This window comes from Camelus ferus, chromosome 2, assembly GCF_009834535.1.
Source record: "Camelus ferus isolate YT-003-E chromosome 2, BCGSAC_Cfer_1.0, whole genome shotgun sequence".
Taxonomy (NCBI): domain Eukaryota; kingdom Metazoa; phylum Chordata; class Mammalia; order Artiodactyla; family Camelidae; genus Camelus; species Camelus ferus.
In genome coordinates, this window is record NC_045697.1 from 44,029,349 (window position 1) to 44,049,696 (window position 20,348).

At 38.3% G+C, this 20,348-nt stretch overlaps 1 protein-coding gene across 2 annotated transcripts in view; it reads right to left on the reverse strand.

The window, feature by feature from the left end:
- Positions 1-8,090, reverse strand: part of COPS4 (COP9 signalosome subunit 4) — a 29,061-nt gene extending 20,971 nt beyond the window's left edge. The window contains exons 1-2 of one of the 2 annotated variants that reach the window (XM_006190335.3): positions 7,936-8,090; positions 502-581 (exon numbers count right to left, since the gene is read on the reverse strand). In XM_006190335.3, coding sequence (XP_006190397.1) covers positions 502-581; positions 7,936-8,009 — 154 coding nt within the window. In that variant the 5' untranslated portion in view covers positions 8,010-8,090. The remainder of the gene's footprint in view (positions 1-501; positions 582-7,935) is intronic. The other variant, XM_006190334.2, reaches the window with a different exon arrangement.
- Between the last annotated feature and the right edge of the window lie 12,258 nt (positions 8,091-20,348).

Here is a 20,348-nt window from a genome sequence, read left to right on the forward strand (position 1 = left end):
ACTGTTCTTAGCATTAATAACAGCTAACACTTATCTAGCATTTATCATATGCCAGGTACTGTTCCAAGTACTTTATTATATATACTAACTCATTTAATCTCCCAACAATTCTACAGAGTAGCTATCACATTCCTATTTTATAGACAAGGAAAAGGAGGCACAAAGAGGTTACCTAAGATCACACAGCAAATAAAATAGCAGACCAGGATTTGAATCCAGACTGTTCTCTTTGTCATCATGCTATATCGTCTCTCATCAGTTACTCTATCAGTAACTGTATAAAAACCTTAACTGCAAATGTAACAATGTCTTCACAGTTCATTGAAAAACAATCAAGTATCAAGTTGTAAATAGTATAAGTTCTAAAACCAATCTCAACGTATATTTAATTTAATCTCAATGTAAATTATAATGAAAATTTGATATAAAACAAGGCGTGAACAAGTTTTAAAGTCCTATCTCAGTAATACATGGCAAACATGGAATTTTTATCCCACTTACTTGCTTCCACAAAAGCTTTCAAAGCTTCCAGCTGTTCTGCCCCAGATAACTGAATGGCTTTTTCCAAGATCTGACGATACCTAAAACAATACCAAAAAAAAAAGTGTTCAGAGGGTACTATACCATCTAATACTAACTTTGATGTTTGTTTATTTCTATTTACCCTGGTTTCTTTCATAGTGCTCTAGTTTGTGGTTTTCTTTATAGAACATCATAGATTTTTTTTTTAAGTTTCCAGTCTATCACAAGAAACACAAAGCCTATAATTCAAAGTTCCACTTCTAGTTTTCTTTACAGTATACCACAATTTTTTAGGTTTTCAAGTCCATCACAAAAAGTGAGTCTATAGGTTACTGGATCTGAGGTGCCACTTTTTCTTGAAAGCTTTAGTTTTAAATTTTAAATGTTAATTTTCTTTCAAATGTCTCAAAAAATAAGCTATATTTCCTTCACTTATGTGTTATACAGACACACAAGAAAGTTATTTGAGGTGTCCTAGAACCTTTTCCTTGTGGACCTAATGAATCTTAGGTTATTAACAATAGAATGATGTTGACTAGGCAATGAAGCCAAGTATCAGAGATTAAATGTCTTAGTGTATACAAAATAAACTCCACCACGCCCAGTGTACTGACAGAACATTCTTTATGCTGTCAGTCAGTGCCTATCAATTCTTTATTTGCATTCAGTTCTAATAACTGTTCTGCTAATATTCATGATCACATGAGATTCAAATCAGCATTCTTAAAATGATGGGGAAATGCTAAAAACAAGGACAATACCAATTATTAGGGAATGGCAAATTCCTTCCTAAACTGTAAACTCCATGAAGACAGGGAATTTTGTTTGTTTTGGTCACTACTGTATACATAATGCCTAGAATAGTACTTGGCACATCATAAGCACTCAAACACATAACAGGGTTAGTAACATTTTAATTCTTAAATTGAGTAGTTGGTACATGAGTATTACACTATTCTTTACCCCGTTTGTCTGTCTCAATCATAATATTTATTAAAAGCATTAGTTAATGTATTTTATAAACCTAATTGCAATTATTCAGAACATCATCCAGAATACAGTCAAGAAATAAAAATATACAAATAGGGCCCAAATTCATTCAAATTTATGATGTATATTTGTAGGGCACACTCTCAAGCTACAATTCGGCACTTACTGATTCTCATCTTATACATTATTCTCAAAGCCATTATATTTCTCAAAACCACAATGAATCAAACTGACTTTGATATACTGACAGAAAAGGTACACTGACAGAAAAGACAGCAAACTCCAAAAGAAGAGACAAACTATTCCAAGAAAGCAAGGAAATATTATCAAGCTTTAAAATAAAAATTGTTATTTTTAAAATTGCTACATTTAAGGAATAAAATTCAGTTATCTAAAAAATCATTTACAGAGACTATCTCATTCTCTCTATATATACACATATATACACATATGCACATATATTTTCCATATCTATATTTATATATTTACTTTATTGTCCTCGGCATGGTTTTAGTTAATATATTCAAAGGTTTATCATTCCTTTTTTGGATTGGATTACTTTTCTTATTCAGATCAAGAATAATAGCTATATCCTCTTACTCTTACATGGCCATAGGTTATTTTATACTAATAATATTATATTCAAAGAGACAATGTCTCACAAAAATTTGCTAATAACTTAAGTTTTAATGTATAGTTTCATAACTTATCAATCACCTAATCTGCACTGGGAACACCAAAAAAAGAAAATCTAAAACAATGGAAAAGAGGGAAAAGTGACTGACGTGGAGAACATGACAAGTACCAGTATTTTTTTCCTTAAGAAATATTATGGAGGAAAATAAATTTAATTAATTAAGGCACCTTGCATCTGTCCTATCCATTTATCATCAAATGTTTATCGAAAATTGATTATCTACATAAACTAAAGTACAAGGTCAATTTCTGATTTCTTGGCACTTGAAAGAAATCTGAAGGTAAATAAAATATGTACACATGAAAATGTACCACAGTCACTATTTAGGATCAAAATGAGCAGAAGAGGTGTGTAGTCACAGATCTTTCACTTACAGTAATGGTGACCTGGATGACCGGACCAGCCCTACTTCAAAAAAAAACAACATAAAAAGCTGAAAGAAATGAAAAACAAAAAAAACAAAACAAAACAAAACTTTCAATAGCACAAAATCCTAACAAGAAAGAGTAAACAGAAGAGACTACAGGCACAAAGAGATGAACCACAGCTTCTGCCTGAAAGCATTTGCTGACTGTGGAAAGACAGCAGAAAGGTAGAAAGAGGCACTTCCAGTGGGGCGGATGGAGCGGGCTCAGCTAGGCTCCAGGGTGTTCTGCCATCTGCTGGAAACACTGAGAGGCAAGCTGCAATTTCCAGCGGACTAATGAAACTAGAACAGGGATCTGGGGGGTTTCACCTGCCAAAGGAGGAAACACTAGCACTTTGGAAGTAAGGTTACAAATTCTATTCCAAGGATCATCTAGTAGGTAGACCAATAAATTTGGAAGCCTGGGTCCTAGACTGCTGGCACCTCAGGTGCCTGGCAGAAGGAAATGAAAATCCTCTCTGAAAGGTAACATCACAGGCCTCCAGTTGTTTCTAAAACTACATTTTAAAATAAATTGCCCAACATAGAAGATTACAAGGCACATGACAATATTAGCAAGAATCAACAAAAACAACAGACAATAGCAACAAACAGGGACTCCAGATAAGACTGAAGTACACTTATGTTTATCAACTTTATAGAGAAAAAGACAAGCTTTAAAGTTTCAGCAACAAACTAAGAAACATAAAAAGTGTCATTTGAAGAAAGAATCACCAAAAAACTAAAGAACTAAAAAACACTACTACCAAACTTAAAACTCAGAGGAGTTCTTAACAGCCGACTAGACACATCTGAAGAACTGATTAACTAGAAAGCAGGTCAGAACTTATTCAGAATAAAGCACTGAAATGGAAAGTATAGAAGACAGGGTAAGGCACATAGAGGTCACAGTAAAAAGGCCTAACTAGGGTTTCACTTGGGTCCTAGAGGAGAAAACAGAATGGGACAGAGGTAACATTTAAAGAGATATAGCTGAAAACCTCTCAGGACAATGAGAGGACGCAAGCCATTGTTTCAAGAAACAATGAAACTCAACCAGGATAATGGGGCAGAACATTTGCAAAAATTGGCCACAATTCTTTTACTCTCTGTATCTATGCCCCTTTGCAATGTGACTTTGTAGCTCTTCACATTCAGTAGCATTTATTTCCCCACCCTTTGATGTGGGCTTGTTTTAGATCAACAGAATGCAGTAAAAGTAAAGTGCCTGTTCCAAGCCTAGATCTCAAGAGAATTTGTATCTGTCTTTATCTCTTGGAACCTGACTGTTGCCATATGAAGGAGTCCAGGACAATCTATTCGATAATGAGATATGCAGCCCACTCACCTCCACTGCTCCAGCCAACACACAAGCAGAATCTGACCTGCCTACCGGCCTGTAGCTGACTACAGACGCATATGGAGCCCATGTGGAACCAAGACCACATGGAGTAGAGAAGAATCAACAAGCTGGGCCCAGCCCAAACTGCCAATCAAAAGAATGGTGAGCTAAATAAATTATTGCTTTGAGCCACTAAGTTCTGGGGTGGTTTATTTCAGAGCAAAAGCTAACTGACATAGATAAATAAAAACAAATCCACAGACACATCAAAACAAAGCTGCAGAAAATTAAATACAAAATCTTAAAAACAGCTATGTGCTAAAATAATCTTTTAGAGGGGAGAAATAATTTCCTAATGAGGTTGATCTTTAAGCATTCTAAGTATCTGAACTTAGTATTAAGGGGGAAAGAGTAGGGGAAGACAGATATTCTAGGCAAAAAAAAAAAAAAAAGAAATCACGACCTGAAATGTAGTCCAGTTTGGTAAGACTAATGTAAGGCCAAAAGGTAGATGTGTTCAGAGTTAAGGGCTATGAGCCAAGCAGATAGACTGTATTCTGGCTTTGTCACTAGCTATGTGACCTCGGAGCTAAATATTTCACCTCTGCACTTCAGTTTTCTCATACGTAATGTAAATAGTATCACCTACTGTTAAGGATTTTAAAATGTAAGTAAAGTTGTGCTTGGCATGTGATAATTTCACACTCTTCCCTGGGAACCATTGAAACTTGTGTGTGGAAATAAAAGAGACCCAGAGAATCTGAGTGAGAAGGGGACTTTGAGGTTATACAGTCTGACCTCAGTTTTGTGTGTGTGTGTGTGTGTGTGTGTGCCCTCTATTTTTTGACAATTCTATTCCTGTCTATTATTAGAAAGCTCTGATCCAAAGTCTACCTCTGTGAGGTATAAAAATATATTTTCTTTTCTACAAAACAGCTTTTCTCATAGTCAAGGGTAGCTAAAAGGCCTTCCTCTAACTCCTTTCTCCAGATCAACAGCTTTTTGTAAAAAGAAATGTTTAGATTTCAAAGGCCTGGTATTTCCCTCTGGTTTTTTTCCTCCATGCCACAGAACCGGAAAGGAAAAAAAAAAAAAAGTCCTATTTATATAGGATTAACTCAACAAAGACCTATAATCCATGACCTCAAACCTGCCCTCAAAGAGATTACATTCTAGTTGGAGAAGCAGAGATGCAAACAGACCAAACAATTAAGTGCTACATTAGAGGTAAATACAGGATGCCAGTTGGCATAGGAAGAGCAACTAACCAGGTCCTCTGTGTGTTGGTAGTTGTTCAGAGAAGGCTTTTTGTGAGAAATAACATCTGAATTGAATTCTGAAGAACCATGTATGTTTTAGCCAAGTGAAGAAGATAAGCAATCACAACAGCTATCTACTCAAATGCTCTCAAGGCTTTTTACTCTTCTTCTAAAACTTTATATGAGATAATTAATACAATTCAAAATATGTACAAATGCAGTCTATATAACTTGCAAATAAGCTTCTCACATGGCTAATTTCTTTTATCAATTTTGGACTACTGTATTATCTCACAGTTACGGCAAAGCATTTCTAATTGAAGTTTTGACAAGAAATGCCATATAGTCTAGTGGGTAAAAAAAATGAGCTTTTTAGGGTAGACAAAGCTGGTTACAAATATAAGCTTTGCACCCTTCCAGCTATTCACTGAGTCAGCCAGTAGCATCAATATTTTAAAAAGGAATTTACTCCATAATTTCTTAATATGGAATCCCCCATTACTCAGCTCCTAACATAAACCCTATAACCACTGATATATTTCAAGATTACTTATCTCGTAAGTACATACCTTATATCACGTAGCTGGCAGAACTGTTTTATTATGAAAATAAATACGACACATTCGTGTCCAGATAAGACCAGATATGCATCTACAGGCAAGGCCAAGACTTTCCTCAGAAAGCACTGGCTATCAGTTATCAAGCACATTATTTCATTTAATCTTCACAACAACCCCATGTAGATTGCTGGCGTCCAATGAATTATGCCTCCCTCTGACCATGCCCCTCTGCAATGTAACTTGACCACTCTTTCCATAAAGAAGTAGACCCCATTTCCCTTCTCCTTGAATCTAGCCTGGTCCTGTGACTTACTTTGACCAGTACTTGAGAACTGATGTCGTGAAACTTCCAAGGGTAGCCTTAAGAGGTCTTGCAGCTTCCACTCTCACCCTCTTGGAACACTCCCATGGCCCTGTAAGGAAGCCTCACTACTAAATCAGAGACAATGTGGAGAGAGACTGAGCCAACAGCCGAATAAGTGAGTCCATGTTAGCCCCATCACCCCAGGTGAGCTGTCAGATGACTGCTCCTGTATGAGTGGGCCCAGACAAGACCAGCAAAGCAGCCCAGTCAACCCAAAGAATCTTGAGAAATTATAGTTGTTTTATACCACTAAGTTCTTGATTTGTTACAGACCAATAAATAACTGAAGCACCCAATAAGATAGATACTACTGTTTATCTGCAATTCAGAGCCGAGGAAGTAAATGCTAGCTTAAGTTCCAGAATTCTGCAAATACATTAAAACTATATCTCTTCTGATAGCTAATACAGATTTTTCTTCAACAAAACAAAAAGGAGAAAGCAAGCACAGGAGAAAAAAAAAAGCCAGTTTTACTTTCATCCAAATCTATTCAAATTACATGCAAAAAAGGATTGAGCCATGGGACACATTCAACTTATTTCCAACCCAGGGAATAAGTCAATATGCATTTGTTAATTGCTTAATAAAATAACAGTAACAATGACAATCTTGAGGTTCTAAGTGTCAGGCACTGTTCTAAGTGCTATGTGTGATAAAAGTGTATATGCAAACACATACTCATATGTTCCCAGACAGAATGAGTTCCATAATTATACAATTTTCCTGAGAGGGAAATGGTCGCACAAAGTAGTTAAGCTCAAGATACACAGCTAAATTTCCCACTGATAAAAGTAGATTGCATTTACCACCAGATGCACTACAGCCTACATAGAACAGTCAATGCTTCAACGTCCAGGTTAGAGCAGACATATCCTATGAATATAGATCAAAGTCATCTCAGCTGTCATGCTGTAAATAGGATCAACATGAAAAGCATACTTTAAACAGAATGCCTGTTCATTACAACAGAACAGCTCTCCGAAACCCACAGAGAAAACGGACAATTTATCTGTCTATGTATCTGTCTGTTTATCTATCTATAATTAACACTGTTGAATAACTGCTTGTAGGCCAGGCATATGTCACAAATTTTAAGTTGGAGTAGATCTAAGCCTTCTACGTAAATTCCGACAAAATTCCTAAACAATCCAGGTTCCTGCAAATATCGCTACTCTAGATATGCTGACCCACGTTATGGTGACATTCTGCCTACGTGCCCTTCTTCAGAGTTGGTGGAGGAGACCGAGTATCCAAAACACAAGAACCTACAGAAGAAGATGGTTCGAGTGGTTCTGGACGACATGATAGCGGCCATACCTCCTCAGCCCCCGTCAGCCTCAAGAAGCCATCTCCCTGGCAAACTCTGCACCAAGATCCCAGAATACAAATTTCCCTCAATCAAAAAGAAAAGAAGAGAAAGTAGTGGAAAAGAGAGGACAGAATTCGGTGTGAGAGGCTGGCCAGAGAAGGGAAGGGGCATCAGGGAAGGCTTAGAAGGCCAAGAGAGCAGGCGTCCGAAAGACCGCGCTTCCAGAATCTTAAGGGACTGGAAAGGAGGCCACCAAAAATTGAGTAAGTTGACAGTCACCCCAGATCTATGGTCCCGAGGGCTCCCTGCACAAGGTCCCCTCCAGTTTTCTGCTGCTCCCAACATCTGCCTTCACAACCAACCTCAGGCCCGCCCCCTCGGTCGGCAGGCCCGCTCCTAGCCTCACATTCGAAAGGCGCCGTCAACCCAAGGAAAGCAAGTCTCTGGCTTCACTCCCCACCTCCCAGGCCCCTGAGAAATACTCACTTGCCCGCCAGATCTTTATGAGAACCACTCGAATTCATGAGCTGGCCCAAATCTTGTCGCACGGCCGCCGCCATCTTTCTCCCAGCTCAGCGGAGGCTGCGGGAACCTCTCGCTGCCAAAAGAAAACGAGTGTAGTCCTCCAAAGTGCAGCCAGAGGGAACCCGAGATGCCACAGAGTAGCGTCTGTGTGGGCCAGAGCGCCGAGTGTGGGAGCCGGCATTAGGCCCGCCCCCAGGTTTGAGTGGCAGGAAGCTCCACTCCTCAAGTCTTAGGCCCGCCCGGCTTATCCCATACGCTCAGGCTCGCACGCTCCCACTTCGGATTGGCGGATGAACTCCAAGGGACTGTGTCGCTTGTGCAACCCCAGTAAGTGCCCAAGACACAAAACTACTGCGTTTTTGTCAGGTTCCGTGTCTCACGTCTATGGTTTGCCGTCCCTTTAAGGCAGCCCTCAAACTACCCGAGGTAAAGAACGAGTTGTTTTTGTTTACAATTCACCACAGACCGGTACTTTGTTGAAGTACAATAAAAAATATCTCCATTCCCCTTCCCACTCCGCACCCTTTACATAGGTTGATTATACACCCCAGTTTGTCCGGGACAGTGCCATTTTCCATCTGTTGTCCTGGAGCAGTAGTTAATAGCATGTCCTTTCACTCTAGAAACTGCTCCATGTGGATGACAAATTATATGATCACCTTACCTTGACATGTAATTTTATTTACTATGTATGCATCCTTAACAGAATTTCTGTCTGCAAAAACAAGCAAATAAATGTAAAAATTTATCTATTTTTTCTAGCTTTCACAAAAGATAACACATCATATCATTTTTCTGCTCTTGACTGTTTCACTCTTTCAGAAGATTTTACCACGTAAGTCCAGAAAGCTTAAGTCCAGAGAGCTTCTTCATTCTTTTTTTAGACCTGGAGAGTATTTCATATAATTCGGGGATGCCATGGTTTATTTAATCCCCATAGCTAGACGCTTAGGTTATTTTTAGTCAATCAACCAATGTTGCAATGCATAACCTTGTACACACATTGTTTTATATGTGTACAGGTAGAATACATTCCAAGAAGAGAGTCAAAGGTACTTACAGTTTTGATAGATACTGCCAAATTGCACTTTATAAGGATGGTACCATTTTGCCTTCCAAGCAGCAATACATAAGAGTGCAAACTTCTACAAATTTGCCTACATATATGTCAAAAATACGAAAGGATGTCAAACTTGAATTTTTGTCACTTGACATGTGAAAAATAGCATGTTCCCTCTACTGGGAAGGGAAAAGAAAAGAAGACCAGAAACAAGGAAATTCTTCGAGAAAGTAATGTGGAGAGTACCACATCAATTCATCTCTCACTCCCTTGGCAAAAACTTAGAAATGACCATTCCTATCAACAGTGAGACTGGAAATTTAGTTTCCTTTTGCCCAGGAAAAAGGAAAGGATAATTTTAGAAGGACAATCAGCAGTCTCTACTACCATCTGTCCCTCCGACCATAATATTTGTGTGTATCCTTCTTACAGTAGAACATTCTCACCCCTAAAGAAGAGAATTCAGTTTCCCATTCAGTTTCTCTACCAACTTAAAAATCCAGAATATCTGATGGAGTATAACCCTCTCCATCAGGTTGGGATGTGGCTTTTCATAGTCCAGACACATGTACATTATAGAACAAATTTTCTGCCTTATGCCATACAAAACAGTAGTGGAGCAGAAACAGGGTAACCAGTTACAACTCATAGAAAGTAAGAGTGGAAAACACACAACAGTTACTTGTCTATAACAATGGTAAAATCCTGGGCAGGAATTATAAACATCCACTACCTTGGTTAGACCCTAGTTGTGCATTTCGAGAAGATGTTGATCGTTCACTATATTCCATGGGTCCAAACTTTTCACTCTGAATACAAGTTATCTGAATGTTGCCAGGTATGCCCTCTTAAGGGAAATGCTTTAGAGCTTGAACAATTGAGGGCATTTTTAGGCCAGGTTTTTCCAGTGTTTTTTTAAAACATAATTTTATTGACTATTCTGCAAACTCTGTTTGCTTACAGACAGTCTCAGGTGCCAGTGACCACACCCAAAGTTGTTTCTAGAAGTAGTCATTAAATCTGCCCTGTTTCCTGACTTCCACACTTAACCTGTTCTTAACATCTTTTGAATGATGGCAACCTTGAATTATCTGAAACAATAAAATATGTGAGAAGAGAACTCTGTTAGTTTGACTTTTGCTTCAACTTATCTTTGTTTTCTACTGTTTTTTATTTATTTGTGTTTTCCAAAAAGTCTTAATGGGTTCCAAGAAATCTCTAAGCCAAGTCTTCTCTTCTGTTTTTTCTTTTCTTTTCTTTTCTTTTGTATTAGGTTTAAAACACTTGGCTTTTTCAACTTAGTGAAGCACCACAATTTCTGGACATTGTACTCCCTGTTTGCCCCAACTTCAAACTTTACTTGTAATACAAAAAGAAGACAAAAAGAAGTAGCCACACACACAAATTGGCTCTTTCCAGATACCTCCACTAGAGCTACAAGCTAGGGAAGAAGGTTATCTGTCTTCCTAGTTATTGCAGGCATCAATTTTACTAAATTTTTTGACATGACAAGCCCTCCCCTTTCCAGACTGCTTATTACCCTGGCCTAACCTCTCAGAGAATACTGCGTATTTTTAGATTTTGCTCATAGCAGTGAGAAAAACAAACCTGGACGGCACTGGAAGCTTGTTCTCTCCCTCTTTTCAGTTACTTAGCAAGAAACTAGCTAAGCACATCTGAGTTAAGGGAAGTGCACAAATCCTAGTTCTTTTTTACCAGGTAAAACTTTGGGTCCCAGCCCTGACTTACTGAGTCAAAGTTGTCATGTTTACAAAATCCATCTGGTAATTCTTGCACATTAAAGCTTGAGTAGCACTGCTCTGGGTGATGTCACCGCTGGTATATGAGCTCTTCTCATCAGACTCTTACTTAGTAAGGCCTGTTTCTCTGTTCAGGAATCTCCCATTTTTACGTAATCAACTAGGTGGTCTCTAGCCCCTCACGGTTTCCCTACTAATATGCAGAAGAAGTCATCCTGGGGTCCTTTTCCTAGCTCATCTTCCACTCTACATCCCATGTGCCCAGCTCAAATATGTTATAAAAGTCAAAAAAAATTAAATAAAAAGCATAAGTGAGTGTACATATTCTGCTGCTTTCTGAGCACTAATCTTTACTCTGAATTTTTTCCATATGTTGTTAGTGCCATGTATCAAAATTGTTCTTGAATCGTCTCGTGTTTCCCAGCCTAGTTCCCAGAATCAGCCATTTCTCCAAAAAGCCTTTGTTCCTTTAGTTCCTTTTAGGAATGAGATTTACAGATAACAATCTGAGTGCTAGGGATGCTCATTGCTACCATGCTGGTCATTTGGGAACCTTTTCATAGGCTAGAGCTAGGACATATATACATATTTTAAGGCTAAAATAACTCATGAGTTTATAATGATACTTCCAATTCCAATTTGGGTGGTTTTACTTAACCTCTTCTCTACTACATCTGTATCTCCTGACTTCCACATCCAAAACCCTGGCCCACAATATATAGGAGATCACAGACTCAGAATTTTCCATAATTCATTTCATTCATCCCACATTATATACACAATGGCCTCAGAATACACTAAAGCGAACACTTTCAATATGATTGCCAAAAAGAGTTCAGTATTTTCCTGCCATTCCTTGCCCCATTTCCTCTTATTTTTCTTAATTGTACACATCTATATTGTGAGCACACACAGCCATTACAAATGGTACTTTCTTGCTTTTAAGCCTAATTTAGTCTTAGTTCTGTAAGTAGTTCATATTTAATGCTCACCATCAGCTCTTCTATCGATAGCTCTCTGATCCTTTTGGTTGTCTGAAGTTAGTTCTTTAAAAGGTTTCTCAGGAAGTATTCAAGGAAACCACATTCTTAGTAACATCTTCTGTCTCTTGTGTTTGAAAATCAGGTTTGTTAGATATAATCAACCTTGCGTCACTTTTCCTGACTGTACCACATCTTAAGTGTGATACTCTATTTTCTTGTGGCATAAAGCGTTGCTGAAAATATCTCATACTAGACTATGTGCTGATGTTGGTCATTCTGGGTCAATATTCTCAGGTACACAGTGTGCTCTTTCCATATGTAGTTTTCATTTTTTTTTTTTGGCAAAACCTTATCTATAATTATAATATCTTACACTTGTTCTATTATTTTGGTTTCTTTCTTCAGAAACTACTGTTATCTATATGTTAAACCAGAAGATCTACCTATTTTCAATGTTAGTCACCTTTCCTCAAAATCTTTTTATTTCCTTTTTCACATATTTTTATTTTTAAAAATTTCTTCCTTTTCACTATATTTCTCACGAAGCATTATCTGCCATTTTTATTTTCTCCTGGTTTCCTTCTACTTTAGTCTTCATTTCTAATGTGATTTTTTTTCTAATTATTTCCTGAGTTCTACCACTTATTCTGGGTGTTCCTAATTTTATTGTGTTATCCTATCATGTCCTATATCATTTCCTTTTCAATTTAACTCATGAGAAAAGTGTATTAAAGCTTAAAAAAAAAGTATCTCATCTTCTTTTCAATTTAGCTAGTGATTACTTTCCCTTTTCTGACATTCACAATCAAACGTTTTTTCTCTAATAATATATGAGAACCAGTTGTCAGTCATTTCCTTCCTTCTAGACACTTTAGTCCCCAATTGGCTTTTTACTACACCTCAGTAAAAGAGAGTCTTAAGAATATTTTCACTTCCACACCTTGCACTCCTAGTGGAGACTTTCAGAACATAAGGAGTGCATGTTCTGCTCCTTCCACCTCCACCTAATTCCTAAGTTTCACTGAGAAAAGTTGGTATTTTTGTTCTGTTTCACCAAGTATTTTGTTTCCCTTTGCAGTACCTCTCTTGTAGTTTAGGGCTCCTCAATTTTCCTCTTGTGTTATAATTCCCAGTTACATTGTTATTATTCACTTCCACTGCTATATAAATTCAAAGTAAATTACTCATCACAATTTCCCTTTCTCTTCATCTTTCCTGTCTTGATATGAGGTCTCTGTTCCAATTGTTTTATTGTTTGGTAGTATTTACCCTTAAGTGGCCTGTTAAATGCTGTGCATGGATAACATACTTGTGAATCCGTGCCTACTCAGAAATATTTATCATCCTGACAGTTGATGGGATTTCGGCTGATCTGCTGTCATTTTCCCTCAGTGACCTGCAAATGTTATTCCACCATCTTCTAGCTACCAGGATTTCAGATAAGTCCAATGCCAGTGATCTCTCTCTCTCTTTCTCCCCTCCCTCCTATCCATCTCCTTCTCTCCTCCTCTGTCTTTCTCTTCCTCCTTTCCTCCTTCTCTTCCTCTCTCCTCCATTCTGTCTCTCCCCCTTTTTTCCCTTTCTCTCTCCTTCTTTCTTCTCTTTGAGAGACTAAATATGCAAACAGGCAATGGGAGACCATATAGAAAAATAAAACTCTGACTCATAACCCGTAGCACCAGTCCAAGAAATCAACTCACTATCTGCAGCAACCATCCCAGGATACATGCAACAACATGAATGAATCTCAAAAGCAATATGCTGAATGAAAGAAACCAGATATATATATATATATTTATGTATATAAATGTTCCATTTACATGAAGTTCTAAATTATAAAAAAAAAAGCTAATCTATGGTGGTAGAAAATCTGAACTTACTGGAGGAGGGGGAAATGGAAAAGGGTAGGAATTTACTGGGAAGTAGCAGGAGGTGATAGAAATGTTCTAGAGGGAGGGTATAGCTCAAAATGCTAGAGTGCATGCTTAGCATGCACAAGGTCTTGGGTTCAATCCCCAGTACCTCCTCTAAAAAATAAATAAATGAATGTAATTACCTCTCTCACCCCCCAAAAAAAAACTTTAAAAAAAAGAAGATTTTAACGAAAAAGAAATGTTCCATATGTTGGTAGGAGTGTGGGTTACATGGGGTATACGGATTTATCAAAGTTTATCAAACTATACACTTAAGATCTGTGCATTTCCCTGAATGTAAAACCTTAAAAAGGGAACACACACACACAATTAATAATTAATAAATAAAAAGGGGACACAATCATGCTTTTTGTTCCATAGTCTTGTGTGTATGTGTTGAATTTAGTCTTCTGTTTAGATATGTACATATTTTATTATTTATGTGCTTATATATTTATTGATGTATTTTATGCTTTTATTTATGTATTTATTTATGGTTTAAGTTGTCTTCTCTTTTTCTAGTAGTTTCAAGGCTAGTACTCATCCAGCCTCAGAGAAAAAGAAGTTCCAACAAAACCCTTACGCTTCCCCAAATCTCCTCTAGTGTCAAGATGACCAGCAAATCCTCTCAGGACAGTGCCAGTACAGATCTGATCTTTCTACTTCAAGGTCCATGGATCTTCACAGGCTACACTCTCTTCATTACCCACTGTGTTCTGATTCTCTTTCCTTTCTATCTCTAGGCTCACCATAACCTGAGGCTTCATTCGTGCCATCTGGTGCCCACCCTGTCTGTCTGCTGTTCTCATGTGTTCATGTTTCAAGTGGAATCATATAGTTGAAAGCAGGTAAAAGAGGTGTGCTAGCCTGACTGATTTTTGTAAACCACCTGGTACCCAGAACTGTGTGCTTTGTGTTAACTAGGCACTCAAAGAAAATTTGTTAAATTGAGTGAATAACATAGTTGGATAAATAGGAGACCTCGAAAATCCCAGCATGTTGAATGTGATGTTGTTTCCGTCTCAACCTCCCTTCCCTGAGAGTCTTCACCCATCCCTTGAGGAACAACAAGGTTTGCTGACTTTTCCCATCAATTTAAGTGCTAAAATCAAGGCGTTTACAACTCTCAGGGCTGGGTAGGAACTAACATCAGTAAGGTGGAAAAGATGATGCAAATCTGCCACGAACTGTGGCAACAAACAGAAGCAGATAGTTAAACTCAGGTTATAAAGCAAGAGATCTGAGAGCTAATAAGATGAGTAGGAAAGGGTGGGTTAAGAGTGTAAGTGGAAGGACTGTCCTGGGTGAAAACTGTGATGAGCACTGTGGTCCAACAATAGAGACCCTCAGACTCTTTTAATAAAATAACACCTGGAGGACTTTCAGCATCTGCCGAGATGTAGAGAGCTGGAAAGAGCACTGCTCTCGCCACACAGCAATAAGCTAGGTCATCTACAAAATTATAACTTTTATTAAACCAATCAAAGACCTGCGATTATAGGGCAACCAACTAGCCTGAAATGTAAGGAAAGGCTTGTGCTTCTAAACACAGATGAGATGCGAGCACTGGGTCATCTGTGGCAGAGCATGGGAAGGAAGACGGGGCAGCCATGCAAGCAGGAAGGAAGACTTCTGCTAAATTTTTAAATAAATTGCTAAAGAAAAAGTGTGCGCTGGCATGCTTGTAGGGAGCCATGATTATAAGTGGATTCACATCACATCCACTCTCAGTCTGGTCTCCTGGGACCCCCCAGTGGGTAGCCAGGACAAAGACTGGGGGCAGGGTGGAAGGTAAGAGACAGACTCCTGGGTCCTACAAGCCTAGAAGAGAGGAGTGGCTGCCATTGTAGGAAAGGCAGGAGAAAACCCAGTCCCTTCTCCCCTAAGGAAGGAAAGACTTGAACTGATGGGAAAAGGCAGCAAACCTTGCTATTCCTCAAGGGATGGGTGAAGACACAATGCAGCTGGAGGAATAGGGAAAAGAGGCGGGGAAACCATTCTAATCCTGGGAGAGGGACTGGAAACTGTCTAGGGGACAGATTCAACCTTGCAGATAAAACGTAGTGCATGGGAAGAAATACTCTTCCTCTGCATCTGATATTTGTGTGTTGCGTGTATTATGTCTACGTATGATACTAGGTGACAGCCACTGGAAGGCAAGCCTATGAACTAAGGCAAGACCTTGAGAATGGCCGTGTGGAGAGGAAGAAAGAGCCAGCTTCGTTGATGATATCTTTTCTCTGCTGAACTATCCTGGAAAATTTCTCTACCATTTATTTTATGAGCTATGCAGAGTGTTATGAAATATATAAGCTATTTTTACCTGGGCTTTCTATGACTTGCAGCTGAAAGCTGCCTAGTTACTGTCCTTAGTCATTTACAACTATGTAGCAGATAGCTTTGTGGGTAGCTTTGTGAGTTCACAGGCCTCAGGCCAGAGCCATCTCAAGAATTTTTACATTGGAAGAACAAAGAACAGCAGTTTGATTGGACTAAGGAGGTGAATGCTATGTGAACAGAGCAGTTTACAGAAGACTGATGAGTCATTTGTCTTCCTCAAAGAAAGGGGTTGTTTTCATGGAGATTATAAAGGGTGAAAGTGTTCTAATCTCCTCCCAGGCTACACCTATGTAGGCCCATGTACAAGGTGTCTTCACATCGCCTCTTCTGGTAGTTTGGATCAATGCCCTCAATTCTTCATTCCCTCTCTGTGCTAGAACTGGTAATACACCTACACCCTGTGCCATGTACCTTCTACCTCACTAGTGTAGAAAGGAATATACATCCTCCGTCTTATTGATGTTGGGCCATATGACTTGTTTTGGCCAATGAAACAAGTGGCAGTTGTCTGGCAGAAGTGACAGTGTGCCAGTTGGCCAGAGAAGTAGCCTTAAAAAGGATATCATGTTTCCACTCATTCCTGTCGTGTTCCTATGCAGTGGGGAGGGTAGAGCTCAGTGGTAGAGCACATGCTTAGCATGCCCGAGGTCCTGGGTTCAATCCCCATTGCTTCCATTAAAAATAAATAAATAAAGCTGTTGTGTTCCTGTGCTCCACTAAGAGAGTGTGCCCGGGTAGCTAATGCCCTATCAGCTTGGGGCCAGAATCTTGATATACAAAACAGATGGGAACCCAACCGTAAGCCTGGGTTCCAAACCTACCTGAGCCCTGCCTAGGTCAATGAACCCAGTCAATTCATGAGAAAAATAAATGCTTGTGATTATAAGCCACGAAGAATTTTAAGATGTTTTGTAATTAAAACCAAAATCAAAACAACAAAAACGCTACCTGGTTTTCAGTCTCTCTGGAGGGAGATATTTTCTTTCTCCTACTAGGTGGAAAGGTGGGCACACACTTTCAAACACATTAAATTCTTTGTGTCCAGGTCCAAATAAGCAAAGCTGAGGGAAAGGAAGCATTTCCCTCTCCCGGTGTCAGCCCTTCTTTCAAGTTCCCATATCCTGTCTCAAGATGCGCCTCTTAGGATGATGGAGGGAGTTTGTCAATATCTACTTCCTTCAAGGGAAAACCCCACTCCTAACCACAGGGATGGTTACACCCCTAGAAGAACAAGTACATCAGAACATTACAGAGGATCCTCTACTTCTATCATTTTAATTAGAAAATCAAAAACAACAATCATGGAGGCAAAGAAATCATATAGCCAGAGGAAAAGTAAATGAATCCTACCTGGCCCAGCAGATGACTTTAGTGGTTGACTTTATTTTTTCAGGTGGTTTGACATTATTAATCACATCATGTGCCATAAGGTAAAAACCTGGAGTGTGTTCAAAGTATACTGATCCATATTCCCTTAGTCCAAATCCTTGGGTATCTATGTGTTTTTGGAATTAAGGATATTTTGAATTTTAGAAAGCACGTGCAGATTATAAGAACACTCCTTTTTTTTCTTTTAAAACCAACTTTAGTGGAGTATAATTTACATATACTAAAACATCTGTTTTAAGCGTAATGAGTTCAGGCCATTGTATATAACCTTATGCAACCAAGACCACAATCAAGGTCAAAAACATTGCCATCACCTCAGAAAGTTCCTTCCAACCCCTTAGGTCTTTATCAAATTCCATAATCAAACATATATTTCTGCACTGATGTATATTGAATACTCAGACATTAAATATTCTAAAGAATATTAATACCTTATGTCATATTGGTTTTCCTACTAAATGAGTTTGTCATGAGGGTCCAGAAATTTCAGTTTTCAAAACGTTTTAGATTTTAAAATTGTTGATAAGGAGCTCTGGATCTGTTCTAAAAAGTTTTATATGATAATGAAAAAGAAATGTGATAATTACACTTATACAGATTTATACATGTTGGTTGCTTGTATAGAGACATCTTGGGCTTATGACAAATAGACTCAAGAGCAAAGGAACTTCTGAATAATCTTTTGGAAATGAATATATTTTAAGAAAATTTTATTAACTAGTGTGTACTTTGTACCTAGCAGTATACCTGGTATGTAATAGATGCCCAGTAATACATTTTGTTTTTTCTTTTGATAACTCTACCCAACTCATACCTCAATACCATCTTTTCATTTTTCGTATTGATATTTTCCTCAGAAACCTCCTTTATTTAAAATCTCTAAATTTTTCTACTAGTTATTGGCTGTCATTTCCTCTAAAACCATGCTATCCAATATTGTAGTCATCAGCCACATGTGGCTATTTGTATTTAAATTAATGACAATGAAATAAAATGAAAATTCTGTTCCTTAGCCACATTAACCACATTTCAGTTGCTTGATAGCCACACAGTAGCCTAGAGGCTACTGTATCAGATAGTGTGGATGTAGAACAGTTCCACCTTCCCGGAAAGTTCCGTTGGATAGAGCTGCTCTGTCTTGTTCAGCACTTTATTCCCAGTGCCTTGCTCAGTGCTTAGGATTTGGTAGATGATCAACAAATATTTGTTGAATAAATGCTTTTAGTTCATCTAGAAAAGCCAGCATACAAATGTAAGCAAAGATTTTCTTTTGTTTAAATAGTAGTGGTTCTTAGGGGCTAAAATGCTTTCCTCGAAAAAAGTAAAAAATTATATTACATTTTAGGCTGTATTGTAGCTTTGGTTATTATTAGTTTTCAGTCATGGGCACTTACCATATGCCAGGCAGTGTTCAAAGGGCTTTGTACATAGTACCTCATTAATCTTCATGACAACCTTATGATGATGCTTTATTCCTAATTTACAGATGAAGAAACTGAGGCACAAGAAGAAACTTGCTTAGATTCACATAGCTATTAAGTGGCAGGGCCAGAATTTGGGCCGAGGCAGTCTGGCTCCAAAGGCCGAGCAATTAACCACAACACTGAGCTCTCTATAATTATTTTTAATGAGGACCAATTGGTCTCTTCTTTCCACTATTTAAACTTCTTTTTTCTTATTTTCTTATTTAATTGCATTTAGCTAAGACGCCCTGAAAAATGTTAAATAATAGCCCCTATAGCCCCGCATCTTTGTTGGCCCCTGATTTTAATGTGAGTGCATCTGCTGTTTCACTCTAAGTACGACATTACTGTTATTTTCTGATGATTATCTTGATCCAATTAAAGAACTGTTCTTTTCTTTCTAGTTTACTGAGAATTTTTAAAATTCAGCAATGGCTGTTGAATGTTATATAATACTTCTCTAGAGCGTATCATTTGACTTTTCTCCTTTAATTTAATAAATGTCATGATTTCTTAATATTAAACCACCATTCTTTGAATAAACTGTACTTTGTCATGGTGTGAATTCTCTTTATTACCACGTTACTGGATTTTATGTCTTAATATTCAATTTTGTCTTTGTAACAAAGTCATAGTGAGAAAAGAATTCCAACGCCCGCCCCCTTCTTTTGGTACCGTCTGACTTGGGTTTTGTTATCTGGGTTATGCTAACTTTGTGGAATATACTGGGAAATTTTCTCCTTTGGGGGGAAATTCTGTTTCCCTAGATTCTAACTGGGTTTGTGTACCCATCTCACTCTTCTTCCTTCTAGAGGTGCCCCACAGCACCACCAATCATTTAACCACGAGGTTGTGTTCTTACACTAGCTCTCAAAGCTCCTCATAAACTGGACTCACCTACTGATCCTCAGTAAACCCTGTGTATCATTCAGCTTTCTCACGTTCCTTGCACAGGCCCCAGACCTTCCCACTTCCAAGCCATTGCTAATTTCATGCCACTTGCCTTGCAAAATCCTAACCGTAGATTTTAAAGTGGAAGGTACAGGATGGTGTTGATTATGGCAAAATAGAATTAGCCTTTAAAGCAAAGACTATTTGTAGCTACTTTGCACCCCTCACTTTATTTGATCCTCCGTATCCTGGGAAATTTTGTTATTTTCCTTTTGTAGATGGGAAAAAAAACATGATAAATATTACACACTAATAAGTGGAGGTACCAGAATTTAAAACCAGGACTGCTTGACTCCAAAGTGATTGCTGCTTCCACTACAGCATGTCTCACCTCCTCCATTGTGTTCTGAAGCTACAGTGCCTCACGTTGACCAGTATGTCCTCCCTGCTCCATTAGCAATTACAAGACTGTAATGGTACCACACTATTTTACATTATGTATACACATTTGTATTTTCTATTGTTTCCTCTGTAGTTTTTGTCCCACAGAGCAGTTATTAACTGAATCTCTCAGT